Raw genomic sequence first — 14,508 nt, 5'->3', positions numbered from 1 at the left:
TATGTTTTTATTTTTTATTTTTTTAATATACTTTTTATTAAAGTCCTCAAAAGAAAACATTTTACATTTATATGAAGCCAATAGGCCTAGGGCTCCAACACCCCGGCAATATCATTGAACAAACATCATGAAAATCTTCACAATACAAAAAACAAAAAAAAACAAAAACATCTCAGCATTAATGCTCAGTATATAGTACCCCATCAACACCAAAACAAATCCCCCCCTCCCCCTCCCTCCCTCGTGCATTCTCAGGTATAACAGGGATGCAACCGCATACACCATTACATGACAATTCAGGTCACCCATCCTCAACTCTTTTCACCTTTTAACTATTGAAAGATAACCTACGTTATGCCATCCACCACTGTGGTAGAGTCAGTCTACCTAAGGTTCCTGCAAGAGATCTCTGGAGATACCATTCAGTGTGTTGAAAAGGTTTCACAATTTTAATAATGGCATCATCCGTTAGGAACACAGAAATATATCCCTTCCACTTTTTGAAATATGCCTTCGCATTCCTATCCGCTAACCTACTACTATCAATATGGTCCAAATGGCGACAGCGGGTCATTTGTTGAACCACCTCATCTATCGTGGGCATCCTAGAAACTAGCCAATGTGCCAATAAACATCGTTTACCCACCAAACATATTGTATGTTTTATCTCCCTATCTGTTCTCTAGCCATATCTAAAAACTGACACAGACTTACTTTACCTGTGAGCATGTGAGTAAAAAGAGACATTTGGTTTTGTATATGTTTTATATATGCTGAATATTTATACTTGCAGCTAATGACATTCTACATGTTAAGATAAAACTACTGAATAAGAACATTATTTCTATTAGGTATCGAAAAGGTTTTGATCTTCAACCATCTTTGTACTCGGGAATTAATCTTGCTGTTTTACTTATTGTTGCTGGGCAGCAGTTTGAGACTTCCATAGAACTTCGGAAAATAGGTAAATATGAAAAATATAATTTAGCAGAAAGGTTGAGGTTTACTATTTGTATAAAGTTGTGTTGTTTAACCCCTTTACTCAATAGCCTGTTTTGACCTTAATGACCAAGGCAAAGACAAGTTTTATGCTTTCATTGGTACCATTCTGGGGTATATGGGACATTCTGATTGTTTTTTATTAATTTTTTTATGAGGTGGTATTATAAAAATTTTTATGAGGTGGTATGCAGAAAAAAAAATCAATTCGGCGGATGTTTTTTATTTTTTAGGTTGTTCGTCATGCAGTATAAATGACATGTTAACGTTACACTGCAGGTTGATACGATTATGGCGATACTAAATTTATATACTTTTTTTCATATTTTAGTTCATTTATTTAAAAAAAAATCATGTTTGTAAGTCGCCGCATTCTGTGAGTTGCAACTTTTTTTATTTTTTCACCGACGCAATTGTGTAAGGACTCTTTTTTTGCAGGACATGTTGATGTATTTGGGGGGACTATTCTTGGGGTTGTATTATACACTTATATCACTTTATTTAATTTTTTCAAATTTGTTTTATTTTTCAAATTTTTTTCACTTTTTTTTTTTTTTTACATTTTGTTCACTTTTTCCCCACTTTTGTTTTTTTTACTATTATGCTCATAATTCAATGGAGTACACATCTGTACTCCATTGAATTATGCCTATGTCTATCAGTACTGACAGGCATAGGATAGATCAGTCCCTATGTTAGGTAGGGACTGATCGTTCATATTGCCATGACAACGGAGGCCAGTGTAAGGCCTCCGGTTGCCATGGCAACCATCGACGGTCTGCTTTCACTTTGCAGAACGCCGATCGGTGACAGAGGGAGCTCCCTCCCTCTGTTACCCTAATAGATGCTGCGGTCTCAGTGACCGCAGCGTCTACAGGGTTAACCAAGGATCGATCCTGAGTGCCCGCAGCTGGCGGAGAGGGAGAAGGAGGAGACCCGCACCAGATCCCTGCTATTGGTCGGTCTGTCTGTACTAAACCGGTCAGAAAACCATATACAGGGAAAAATGAGACAACCGGAGTCAGCGTTTGACTCCGGTCAGCTCATTGAAATGAATGGGGTTCGGGCCGGATCCAGCTGGGATATGGGAGCGGTCGGTTGTCGCCCCTCCCAACCGGATCCAGCAACCGTACACTACAAACGTAGTGTGAACCCACCCTTACTAGTTTTTACCGGATGTCCTAATATCTCAAGAACTGGATAGATTCAAAAAGCTAGTAGTTCCGATTTTAATAGTAAAAGAAAGGTTGTGTACAACTCACAGCAAAAATGTTCGAGGTATCTGTGGTTTTTTACCGATACCCAAGGGTTAATTTAGAGCAATAATATAAGAAAATAATAACCACACCTCAAGGACACTACCATTAAAAATGGTACATAATGTTATAGGAAAAGACCCTGCTTCAATTTCTTAAGGTATTTATTAAAACACATATATACATAAAAATTAAACAATGATAATAAAAGAACATATAAACATGGACTAGTAATGCAAAATCTACCACCGGGCCTAGTGGTAGAATAGATGTAAATAGATAAATCACTGCTACTGGATATTATAGCGCTATTACTGAATATAGTTTTACAACAGATCTGTTAGTTCGGCAATTGATAGTCCGGCACTCCTGGTTAGATGTTGCTAAAATGAATGGTTGATAATCTGACACTTCTAGTTAGGCAGTCTCAAGGATATCTAAAGATATCCTATACAGTTCTTATATGTATCTCTCACTAATCCTCCGGCCGCTGGTCTCGTGCTGCGGTGGACCCACATTGATGTCAGCGATAGCTAGGGATATCCACCTATACAGTTCTTATATGTATCTCTCACCAATCCTCCGGCCGCTGGTCTCGTGCTGCGGTGGACCCACTTTGATGTCAGAGATAGCTAGGTATATCCACCTATACAGAGAAAAAAAAGGGGTGTATGTGCAGCTCACAATAAATAGTACACACCGAGGTCAAACTAGGGCATGCAACTATACCTTAATTGCACAAAAAAGGAAAAACCAATAGTGAAAAGTTGCCCGGACCTTCTAAGTGAGTAAATAATAGTATAGATATTAAATAAATAATTGTCTGGATCGTGCTTCAATAATAATAATATAAACAATTTATTAAAATAAGATAGACTATAATTAGTTACTTCTCACAGGGCCCATGTGAGAAGAACATATACAATAAAACAACCTTTAAGTAATAATGTGCATAAAAATGTGAATAACAAAATTAAGACAATGTTAATGGCATAATGACAATGTCACTGGCATATATTTGGTTTCTAATGTGCAGCTGGTGTTAAACCGCTGGTATCTAGGCACCAACTGCACAATAAGCAAAATATAGCTGAGGGTGCCTGTATACTCGTTTCCCTCTTTAGAATATAATGTATCCTTGTAATAGTTCAACAATTTGCAACAGTTTCAAATGAAAGTTACCGATCCTTGTTGTGGCAACCTGGGCAAGAGGCGCTGTTTCCACAGTGTGTAGATGGTGCCGGTACACTGGGTCCTCTGTGCAACGTTCCAGGTGGTGATGGTAAAATCCAGCAAGGTCCTGGTGGAAGCGGTGGCGATTGGCGCTGGCAGGCGCCGATGGTCACAGATCGCCGGGAAGACACTGGCGCTGGCAGGCGCTGGAGATGGTAAGTCCTCACCGCTGGCTAGATGGAAACGGGGACCGTACACTGGATACGAGGAGCTCACCTCGTGTTGCCGGCGTGTGACATCAGCTGCTGCTGAAGCCGGGTTCGTTGCACTAGAAGTAATTGGCAATATTTGGACCGGACTGATGCCGGACTGGATGTCCTGATGGTCTTAGCAGTTTACAGGCGATAAACCAGCCGTGGTGGATAGGCACAATTCATAAAAATTTATATATGCCAGTGGTCATGCCCAAAATACTAGACGCGTTTCAGGGTTATTTAATGTAACCCTTTCCTCAGTAGTCAGGGTTGACTACTGAGGAAAGGGTTACATTAAAAAACCCTGAAACGCGTCTAGTCTTTTGGGCATGACCACTGGCATATATAATTTTTTATGAATTGTGCCTATCCACCACGGCTGGTTTATCGCCTGTAAACTGCTAAGACCATCAGGACATCCAGTCCGGCATCAGTCCGGTCCAAATATTGCCAATTACTTCTAGTGCAACGAACCCGGCTTCAGCAGCAGCTGACGTCACACGCCGGCAACACGAGGTGAGCTCCTCGTATCCAGTGTACGGTCCCCGTTTCCATCTAGCCAGCGGTGAGGACTTACCATCTCCAGCGCCTGCCAGCGCCAGCGTCCTCCCGGCGATCTGTGACCATCGGCGCCTGCCAGCGCCAATCGCCACCGCTTCCACCAGGACCTTGCTGGATTTTACCATCACCACCTGGAACGTTGCACAGAGGACCCAGTGTACCGGCACCATCTACACACTGTGGAAACAGCGCCTCTTGCCCAGGTTGCCACAACAAGGATCGGTAACTTTCATTTGAAACTGTTGCAAATTGTTGAACTATTACAAGCATACATTATATTCTAAAGAGGGAAACGAGTATACAGGCACCCTCAGCTATATTTTGCTTATTGTGCAGTTGGTGCCTATATACCAGCGGTTTAACACCAGCTGCACATTAGAAACCAAATATATGCCAGTGACATTGTCATTATGCCATTAACATTGTCTTAATTTTGTTATTCACATTTTTATGCACATTATTACTTAAAGGTTGTTTTTATTGTATATGTTCTTCTCACATGGGCCCTGTGAGAAGTAACTAATTGTAGTTTATTTATCTTATTTTAATAAATTGTTTATATTATTATTATTGAAGCACGATCCAGACAATTATTTATTTAATATCTATACTATTATTTATCCACCTATACAGTTCTTATATGTATCTCTCACTAATCCTCTGGCAACTGTATCCCAGAGAGCGACTACAGCGCCCGCATCAAACCAACAGCCGCATGACATCAAAGTTGGTCCGTCGCAGCACGAGACCAGCGGCCGGAGGATTGGTGAGAGATACATATAAGAACTGTATAGGTGGATATCCCTAGCTATCTCTGACATCAAAGTTGGTCCGTCGCAGCACGAGACCAGCGGCCGGAGGATTAGTGAGAGATACATATAAGAACTGTATAGGTGGATATCCCTAGCTATCGCTGACATCAAAGTGGGTCCACCGCAGCACGAGACCAGCGGCCGGAGGATTGGTGAGAGATACATATAAGAACTGTATAGGTGGATATCCCTAGCTATCGCTGACATCAATGTGGGTCCACCGCAGCACAAGACCAACGGCCGGAGGATTAGTGAGAGATACATATAAGAACTGTATAGGATATCTTTAGCTATCCTTGAGACTGCCTAACTAGAAGTGTCAGATTATCAACCATTCATTTTAGCAACATCTAACCAGGAGTGCCGGACTATCAATTGCCGAACTAACAGATCTGTTGTAAAACTATATTCAGTAATAGCGCTATAATATCCAGTAGCAGTGATTTATCTATTTACATCTATTCTACCACTAGGGCCCAGTGGTAGATTTTGCATTACTAGTCCATATTTATATGTTCTTTTATTATCATTGTTAAATTTTTATGTATATATGTGTTTTAATAAATACCTTAAGAAATTGAAGTACAGTATTTTCCAATAACATCATGTACCATTTTTAATGGTAGTGTCCTAGAGGTGTGGTTATTATCTTCTTATCCGATTTTAATAGTAGTCGTTTATCCTATATTCATTTTAGTCTACTATGTGAGAAGCAGTGTCTCTGAGCCATCCTACTTGGTTTGTATAATTTATCTTCATACTAGCTTTGTGATGGTAACTCTTGTGTTCAGAGAGGAGAAGGTTCCATAAAGAAAGTAGAACAATGAGACTGAATGCAAATGCCAAAAGTGTAGGTGGCTGGTTTTAGTCAGCATTATCTTTGCATACATTTCTCAGTTTAACAGACTGCCCTGAGATTACTGAAAGGTTCATGACTATGAGGTTCCTTATTTTTTTTTTTTTTTAAGGTGTTCGTCTGAACAGTCTGCTGGGAAGAAAAGGAAGCTTGGAAAAAATGAACAACTACTGGGATGTGGGTCAGTTCTTCAATGTCAGCATGTTGGCCAGTGACATCGGGAAAGCCGTACAGGCTGCCGAGCGCCTTTTTAAACTAAAGCCTCCAGTTTGGTAAGACATTAGTACTCTATAGTTACTGCTAGAGAACAAATAAAGCCTCGTTCAAATAAAAAGGATTTCCTTATGTTGGTATGCAGTCTTGTTTTTGGACCTACAGGAAAACAGATCCTCTTTGTGGCACATGGAGTTCCTATGGCTTAATATTACAGAACCGTAATCCTTTTTATTGTCCCTGTGTAATATGGTATGCATTCGGACATTACACAATTTTGTGAAATTTTGTATGAAGCAAATAGAGATTAAGGAGGAGATTCCTCAAAATCTGTGCAGAGGAAAGGTTGACCAGTTGCCCATAGCAACCAATAAGATTCCTTCTTTCATTTCTGAAAAGGCCTCTGAAAAATAAAAGAATCTAATTGGTTGCTATGGCCAACCAGTCAACTTCCTCAGCACTGACCTGAATATCTATTAGTGTTTTTAAGCCAGATCCAGGAGTGGGTTTTCAACACAGCAATTTATCTGGACAATTATTAGTATTATTTAAAATTCTTTCTTATGTTTTTTGCATATGTGTGTCTGATACAACAAACTGGATCAGAGGGGCTGTTGTACATTATCCCAGGAAGAGGTGGCTCCATCATGCATTATGTGCACTCAGAGACGGCGACGTAAGCCCGGAAGCTGAGCTCACATCATAGACGATGGACGGTGTCTATCAGTGTTAACCCTTTAAATGCCACAATTAATAGCGTCCCTGCCATTAGAAAGGACAAATGACAGCTGCCTGGGGATTTAGGTGACTAATCGGCATCCACACCCCAGATCAGTTAATATGGCGGGGAGGAGTACTTCTGAAAGCCCTCTGTTCCTGCCACATTAGCCCTGCTGATACAGACTGCCTCACGCAGACTGAATTCGCAGAGCTCTGATTAAACGATCTATGCAATAGCATAGCATTGATCAGTATAAGCAATCCAATGATTTTTTATAAAAGTCCCTATAGGAGCCTTTAAAAAATGTTTTGGTTTGCATTATCATTTTTTCCTCCTTTTAATACCCATAAGTCTTTTCCTCCCCTTTTAATACCCATAAGTCTTTCAATTTTTTTTTTACCTACAGGGCCATATGAGAGCTTGTTTTATGTGTGAACAATTGTTTTATGTAATTATTGTGTACTATGTAAGTATTTGTGGGGCAAAATAAAAAAAAAAGCCGCAAAGTTTAAACTTTTGGGACTTTACAATTCTATGCTGTGCACAATACTTTTATAATACTTCACATTACTATTACAATTTATAACAATCATATTACAATTTATATAGGTTTTGATATATTTGACTACTTTTAAAAAATCATACCTTTTTGTAAGAAAATGAGTATGCAAAAAATTGTCCTTTTTATTTTATTTTAATTTTTTTACCCATATAACACTTTCATTTTTCTGCATAGGCAGCCGTATGAGGGCTCATTTTTTGGTTCTCTCATGTTTTCATTTATTTTTTTCTTGTTTATGAAGTGACCAAAATCAGCACGTCTGGGCTTCGGTATTTTTTTACATTTACGCCATTCACTGTACATTTACGTTAAATGTTATATTTTAATAGTTGGGACATGTGCACACTTGGCTAAACCACATAGGTATGTTTATGTTTATTTTTGTTTACAATTTTTTTTATAGAAAAAATGAAAAATGGGGGGGGGGGATTTTAAATTTTTTTAAGGGAAGATGCTTATTTACATTTATTAACACTTAAAAAAAATTAAAATAAATAAAAAAGTCACTATTTTGAGCCCCCAACGTAAACTATTACATGCAACCTTTTGATTGCAAACACTAAACAATCAGTGTTACTGGCGCTCTGCTGGTATAGCCTGCATAAGCAGGCTGAAAAAGCAGACAACAGCACGTAGGCAGGTAAGAACCCTGAGGTCCCATCAGCCCCACCAAAGGACCGGCCACTGCATTTTAACCACTTTAGGTGACACAACTTTGATCATCATGACATTAGATGGTTTAATGCAGGAGTTCATCCATGTCCAGCATTATAGGTATGAAGCGTGCTCAGCTTGCTGGTGCGATTCATACACCCTGACCGTAACTAGGGTGCACATGTACAACCTGTGTAAAAATATTCAAATTTTTATATATATATATATATATATATATATATACCGTATATATATATATATATATATATATATATATATATACAGTGACCCCCCGACTTATGATGGCCCCGACATATGATCATTTCAACATATGATGGCCTCTCAGAGCCCATCGTATGTTGAAGGCAGCATCGACATATGATGCTGCTGTGTGCCGGGGCCATCGTACAAACAGCTATCTGACAGCGCTGACAACTTCAGCAACTGACAGTTGTTTAATGTGCCCCGTGTGCCCCGTTCTGCCTCCTGTTACTCACATGCTGTCCTGCTAACTCATACAGGCTTCCACTGTGAGCTCCGTGTAAGCCCCCCCCCCCCCCCCAGTGCAGCCATAGCCAATAGCTGCAGCATCTTGCTGCAGGCATCCAATGAGCTGCTGGCTGCCCTCCCCTTCCTTTCCTATAGAGCTGTAGTCGGCAGGATCGTAATGGAGGACATTCTGTCTCCCCTGAAGGTATTTAAAGAACTGTACAGTACTGTATGCGATGTCACACATCACATACAATACATAAACACACAATACACCCCATACATCAATGTTTCCCTATCAGAGTGCCTCCAGCTGTTGCAAAACTATAACTCCCAGCATGCCCAGACAGTCAATGGCTGTACATGCATGCTGGGAGTTGTAGTTGTGCAACAGCTGGAGGCACCCTGGTTTGTTAAACACTCCCCATACACTCCACATACAATGGTCATCCCAGAACCAATATTCAGTTTCCCATAGAGATATGTATTCAACATACAATGGTTCCGAGGCCCCAGAACCAATTACCATTTTTACATAGACATATGTACTCGACATATGATGGTTTCAACATATGATGGTTCTCCTGGAACCAATTAATATCATATGTTGAGGGACCACTGTATATATATATATATATATATATATATATATATATATATACAGCAGGGTGGGCCATTTATATGGGTACACCTTAATAAAATGGGAATGGTTGGTGATATTCACTTCCTGTTTGTGGCACATTAGTATATGTGAGGGGGGAAACTTTTCAAGATGGGTGGTGACCCTGGTGGCCATTTTGAATGCAACTTTTGTTTTTTCAATAGGAAGAGGGTCATCAAACTTATTGGGAATTTCACAAGAAAAACAATAATGTGCTTGGTTTTAACGTAACTTTATTCTTTCATGAGTTATTTACAAGTTTCTGACCACTTATAAAATGTGTTCAATGTGCTGCCCATTGTGTTGGATTGTGAATGCAACCCTCTTCTCCCACTCTTCACTCACTGATAGCAACACCGCAGGAGAAATGCTAGCACAGGCTTCCAGTATCGGTAGTTTTAGGTGCTGCACATCTCGTATCTTCACAGCATAGACAATTGCCTTCAGATGACCCCAAAGATAAAAGTCTAAGGGGGTCAGATCGGGAGACCTTGGGGGTCATTCAACTGGCCCACGACAACCAATCCACTTTCCAGGAAACTGTTCATCTAGGAATGCTTGGACCTGACACCCATAATGTGGTGGTGCACCATCTTGCTGGAAAAACTCAGGGAGTGGGAGAAGAGGGTTGCATTCACAATCCAACACAATGGGCAGCACATTGAACACATTTTATAAGTGGTCAGAAACTTGTAAATAACTCATGAAAGAATAAAGTTACGTTAAAACCAAGCACATCATTGTTTTTCTTGTGAACTTACCAATAAGTTTGATGTGTCACATGACCTTCTTCCTATTGAAAAAACTAAAGTTGGATTCCAAATTGCCGACTTCAAAATGGCCGCCATGGTCACCACCCATCTTGAAAAGTTTCCCCCCTCACATATACTAATGTGCCACAAACAGGAAGTTGATATCACCAACCATTCCCATTTTATTAAGGTGTATCCACCTATATAAGAATTGCTGTTTTTTGGCCACATCATATATACAAAAAAGTGATTAAAAAAGTGATCAAAAAGTTAATCTGAATAAAAATGGTACCAATAAAGACTACCAGTCATGGCAAAAAATTACCCCTTTATACAGTTCATTACATGTAAAATAAAAATGTATAGGGGTCAGAATAGAATGATTTTAGGCATTTTAAAAATAGTTAGATTAAACAGAACCTATGTAAATATGAATAATATAATGCACCTGTAATTATACTGACCTACAGAATAACAATAGAATGTCATTTTTACAGTAAAGTACTTCATAAAAATGAAACTCCTAAAATGTAATTTAATTTTAATTTAAAGGAGATATCTCATGGAAAAAATTCATCCACTATCCGCAGGACAGGGGATAAGTTTTAGATGGGGGGGGAGTCTTAGTCCCATGGAGCGGCGCATCACAACCCCCATCCGAAGCGGGGGGCCGTCACGCCCCCTCCATATATCTCTATGAAAGAGCCATTTGGCTTTCTTTGGCCCTCCCGTAGTGATATATGGAGGGGGCGTGGCAGCCCCCACTATCCTGCAGATAGGGGATACGTTTTTTTTCCATGAGACTACTCCTCTAATCCCATAAATGTTTTTTGTTTGTTTTTTTGCTGTACATTTTGTAGTAAAATAAAAGGTTTCACTACAAAGAAAACATAATACTACATACAAAATAAGCCCTCTTATGGCCCTGTAGATTGGGAATTGAAAGAGTTAAAGCTTTTAAAAGGTGAGGAGGAAAAAACATTTAACCCAAAAATAAAAATTGTCATAAAGGAGTTAAAGAAAGTAGCACAGAGAGATTTAAACCAAAATGTCAAATGTCCATTTAGGAAATGAACTTCATTTGACTGCTTTTAGTCTGAATAAGTTGCATAAATTGCTCAGGTCAGTTGGCTGCCCAAAGACGTGTAAAAAGCCACTTTCACACGGCAGTATTTTGAATCAATTTTTATGAGCCAAAACACGGATATTATAGTTTTTTGCTTACTTCCACTGTTAATATTGATGCAAGATAATACTGATGAGATAGTTATGCTATAATATGTCTATATTGCGGATTTGTATTACAGACTTTTAATACAATGTCTAGGTAGATCAAAGATAACTAAATTAAACACAGGAACCCTTTTCTGTAAGATGTCATGCTTATAGTACATTTATAATGTGTCCTTCAATAAATTAGTCCTGGGTCATGTGTCCATACAAAGATTAGGCAAACACTACAAACAGTTCTCTTTTAGTGTATTTTGTGCCGTAATATACCTTACAATTTTTGTCCACACACTTGAACTATGAATCCAAAGCTAGTACTTCAACTTTTTAAGATGTGTACAAAAAATATGTATCAGTCAGAAGCAGTAAGATTTTATGAGCTTTAGTCATAATGTTCTTATGTATTCTCAGCTCAGTTTCTCCCATTGACTTTAAGAGGAGTGGAGAAAATGAGCTGTAAAAAGTGACATGTCAATTCTTTTCAGCGTGGAAGCTCCAATTGACTCCCAATGGGATCTGCAGGGATGGTCTCCCCACAAGCTCAAGAAGAGCCACACGAGTCACACATGCATGCTATTTGTCTGTGTGAACCAACCTTTATAGTCAGTATTGTGTATATTATCATGAATGCCTTTAAACTGGGCTATATCTACTTTTCATGCCAGGTACCTGAGATCAGTTGTACAGAATTTGCTACTAATACAGCGATTCAAGAAACTCAATACAGAGCACTCTCCAAGACAAGAAAGGCTGAATTTCTGGATGGATATCATTGTCGAGGCCACAAAAGAATCTACAAATGGACTGAGGTTTCCAGTATGTAATAGTCTTATTGAATCTCTTTTTTTTTTGTGTTTTGTTGGTTGAATCGTCCTCCAGTCTTATACTTCCATCATGTTTAAAGGGGTATACACATTATTTCACATTATTTTAAAAGGCATTTTGGAAAATTTACAATAACTCCACAGTTTATCCATAGAATAAATGTATATGCTGTGGATTCAGAATCCAGATCTCCAATATATCCAACCCATGTGAAAGTACCCTAAAAAATCTGAATATACTGTAAATTGTCTTTCTATGGCAAATGCACCAAAGTACTTATAGCTTAAATTTATTTAGATAATCATTCAGGTTATAAACTATATGAATAGTTTTTATGAAATCTCTATTGTTTTATTTTGCACTCTTATAAATAAATGGAAATTATGATTCTAGGTCCTTGTCCTGGAGCCCACTAAGGTTTATCAGCCATCGTATGTTTCAATAAATAAGGAAGCCGATGAGAGGACAGTCTCTTTATGGCATGTGTCCCCAGTGGAAATGGTAAGAGCTCTGTTGTTTAATATAATGGTTGGCTGATACAGAGTACTATGGTTTTTCCAACTCACTGCTGTTGTTAAAGGGAACCAATAATCAGATTTTACCCTATATAATGCTTGGCAAAGCGTTATATAGGGTAAAATCTTTATTTTCACCATTCCCGGGGGATGCTCCTGCCCCCAGGGATGGTGAAGATATGAAGTTATAAACTAGTCACCGCCACGACCGTAAGTAGTCACCTGGGCGGGGAGCTCTTCTCACCAACTCCCGTTCTTCGGCCTGGAGCGACGCTCCCTCCGCTTGATTGATGGGCAGCGTCATTGTTCCGCTCACTTAACAGACGGAGCAGAGCGATGACGCTGCCCATCAATCTGATGATTGGTTCCCTTTAAATGTAAATATGCAGTGAATTATAGTTAACTAGAGAAAGGACAAATGACTATGCATCTACTGAATAGGTTTAAAAAATAATATGAAAATAAAACTAATTTACAATTACCTCTTTCAAAAAATATACACATTTTATTTGTATTTGCCAGTTTGTAAGATGTATGTGACCACAAATAAAGTACATCTGATTGATGTCTCGTCAGGGCATATATATCCCTAAGGCAGTCTACATATGTGTTATGGGGCCCCCATAAAGGTCCCTAGGTGAGGTGCAGTCCATTTGCCATGCCACCAGTACAAGCTAAGGCATTGGTTGTACCACAGTTCCCCATATTTGCCATCCAGCCTGTATAACAATTGTATAATTGTTTTTATAACCACACCAAATGGCAAATTTGCTGGGGATAGTCATGGTCATTTATGTCTACAAAGAAAAGTCAGTTGGGTCATGAACACAGTATGAGTATGCTTAGTTTTTTATTAATTTTTCTGTTGTGATTATTTCAGAAAGGAATTCATGAGTGGAACTTCACTGCGTCTTCTATCAGAGGTATAAGGTAAGAGAAATCGACCAAACAAGGCTGTACGGTCCAAAACACACACACTTTCAGAAGAGGTTAGGAAAATACTCAGTTGGTGTCTTCATGGTTTTAATCACAGTGTGCACTGTCAACAAGCAATGACAGGAAGGTCTGCAAGAAATTGTAGCTTGTTTCCAGATAATTCATGGATGTGTCCCTGGAACATGACTAGTTTATGAGCTGTGAATTGTGTCTGCCTTTACCCATTTACTCTTTTACTTAATCACAGATGAAATCTTTTTCATGTTTTATTTGTGTTGCCCTCAGTTCAGTGTGTAGATTTATAACAGACCTTGGCTTCTCGGAGCCACCACAGAAAAAACATCTGAAACAACACAACCTAAAGTCACAGATTTCAGCAATGCACCTTGCTGCCTGCTGTTGCTAATAGAGTAAGATAGGATATCATGAAGACTAAAGGTTTTTTTCTGTTCCCCAGTTACAATGTGTATGGTTATATCTTAAGTATGTTTATTTAATAAATAGTGATAGACGCATAGCAGTACACTATCAATAATCACAGACATTTAGCAGTTCATATAGCATATATGGTAGGCGGACCATGTGGCAGCACCCATGCAGTGTCCTAAAACATGATTATAGTAGTGTACATGTGTTAACCCCAGTAGTTCCTCTGCTTACATGCTCCCAGTGGTTTATAAGCCTCCCATTACTGTAGCCTGCTCTGCAGGGCCGGTTTTAGACTATGTGTGGCCCTGGGCATAATTAAAAATGGGGCCCCCGAATTGTGTGACCAAAGATTTTCCTGGTTTCCTGTTTTGTGATGCAGAATACACAGCACTAGGTTACTGATCACGCACCATGTGAATACGGCCTGAGATCCCAATGAGGGGAAAAGCATCAAAGGCCATAACACAAACATATCAGGGTCCAAATCTAAGATCTATTGTAAATATTGAGGCGACGGGGCGTGACGTCACGACTCCGCCCCCGTGTGGCGTCACGCCCCGTCCCCTCAATGCAAGTCTATGGGAGGGGGCGTGACGGCCGTCACGCCACC

General features: G+C 39.3%; 1 protein-coding gene across 4 annotated transcripts in view; it reads left to right on the top strand.

The window, feature by feature from the left end:
- MAP3K15 (mitogen-activated protein kinase kinase kinase 15) overlaps nucleotides 1-14,508 on the top strand; it is a 204,224-nt gene that overhangs the window by 132,960 nt on the left and 56,756 nt on the right. For all 4 annotated transcript variants that reach the window (XM_056558511.1, XM_056558512.1, XM_056558513.1 and 1 more), the window contains 5 exons: nucleotides 852-964; nucleotides 6,024-6,183; nucleotides 11,859-12,009; nucleotides 12,412-12,519; nucleotides 13,414-13,463. In XM_056558511.1, the coding sequence (XP_056414486.1) occupies nucleotides 852-964; nucleotides 6,024-6,183; nucleotides 11,859-12,009; nucleotides 12,412-12,519; nucleotides 13,414-13,463 (582 nt within the window). The remainder of the gene's footprint in view (nucleotides 1-851; nucleotides 965-6,023; nucleotides 6,184-11,858; nucleotides 12,010-12,411; nucleotides 12,520-13,413; nucleotides 13,464-14,508) is intronic.

This window comes from Hyla sarda, chromosome 2 (genome assembly GCF_029499605.1).
Source record: "Hyla sarda isolate aHylSar1 chromosome 2, aHylSar1.hap1, whole genome shotgun sequence".
Classification (NCBI taxonomy): Eukaryota; Metazoa; Chordata; class Amphibia; order Anura; family Hylidae; genus Hyla; species Hyla sarda.
The sequence above is the reverse complement of the archived record's forward strand: the minus strand, read 5'-3'. Positions and strand labels throughout refer to the sequence as shown.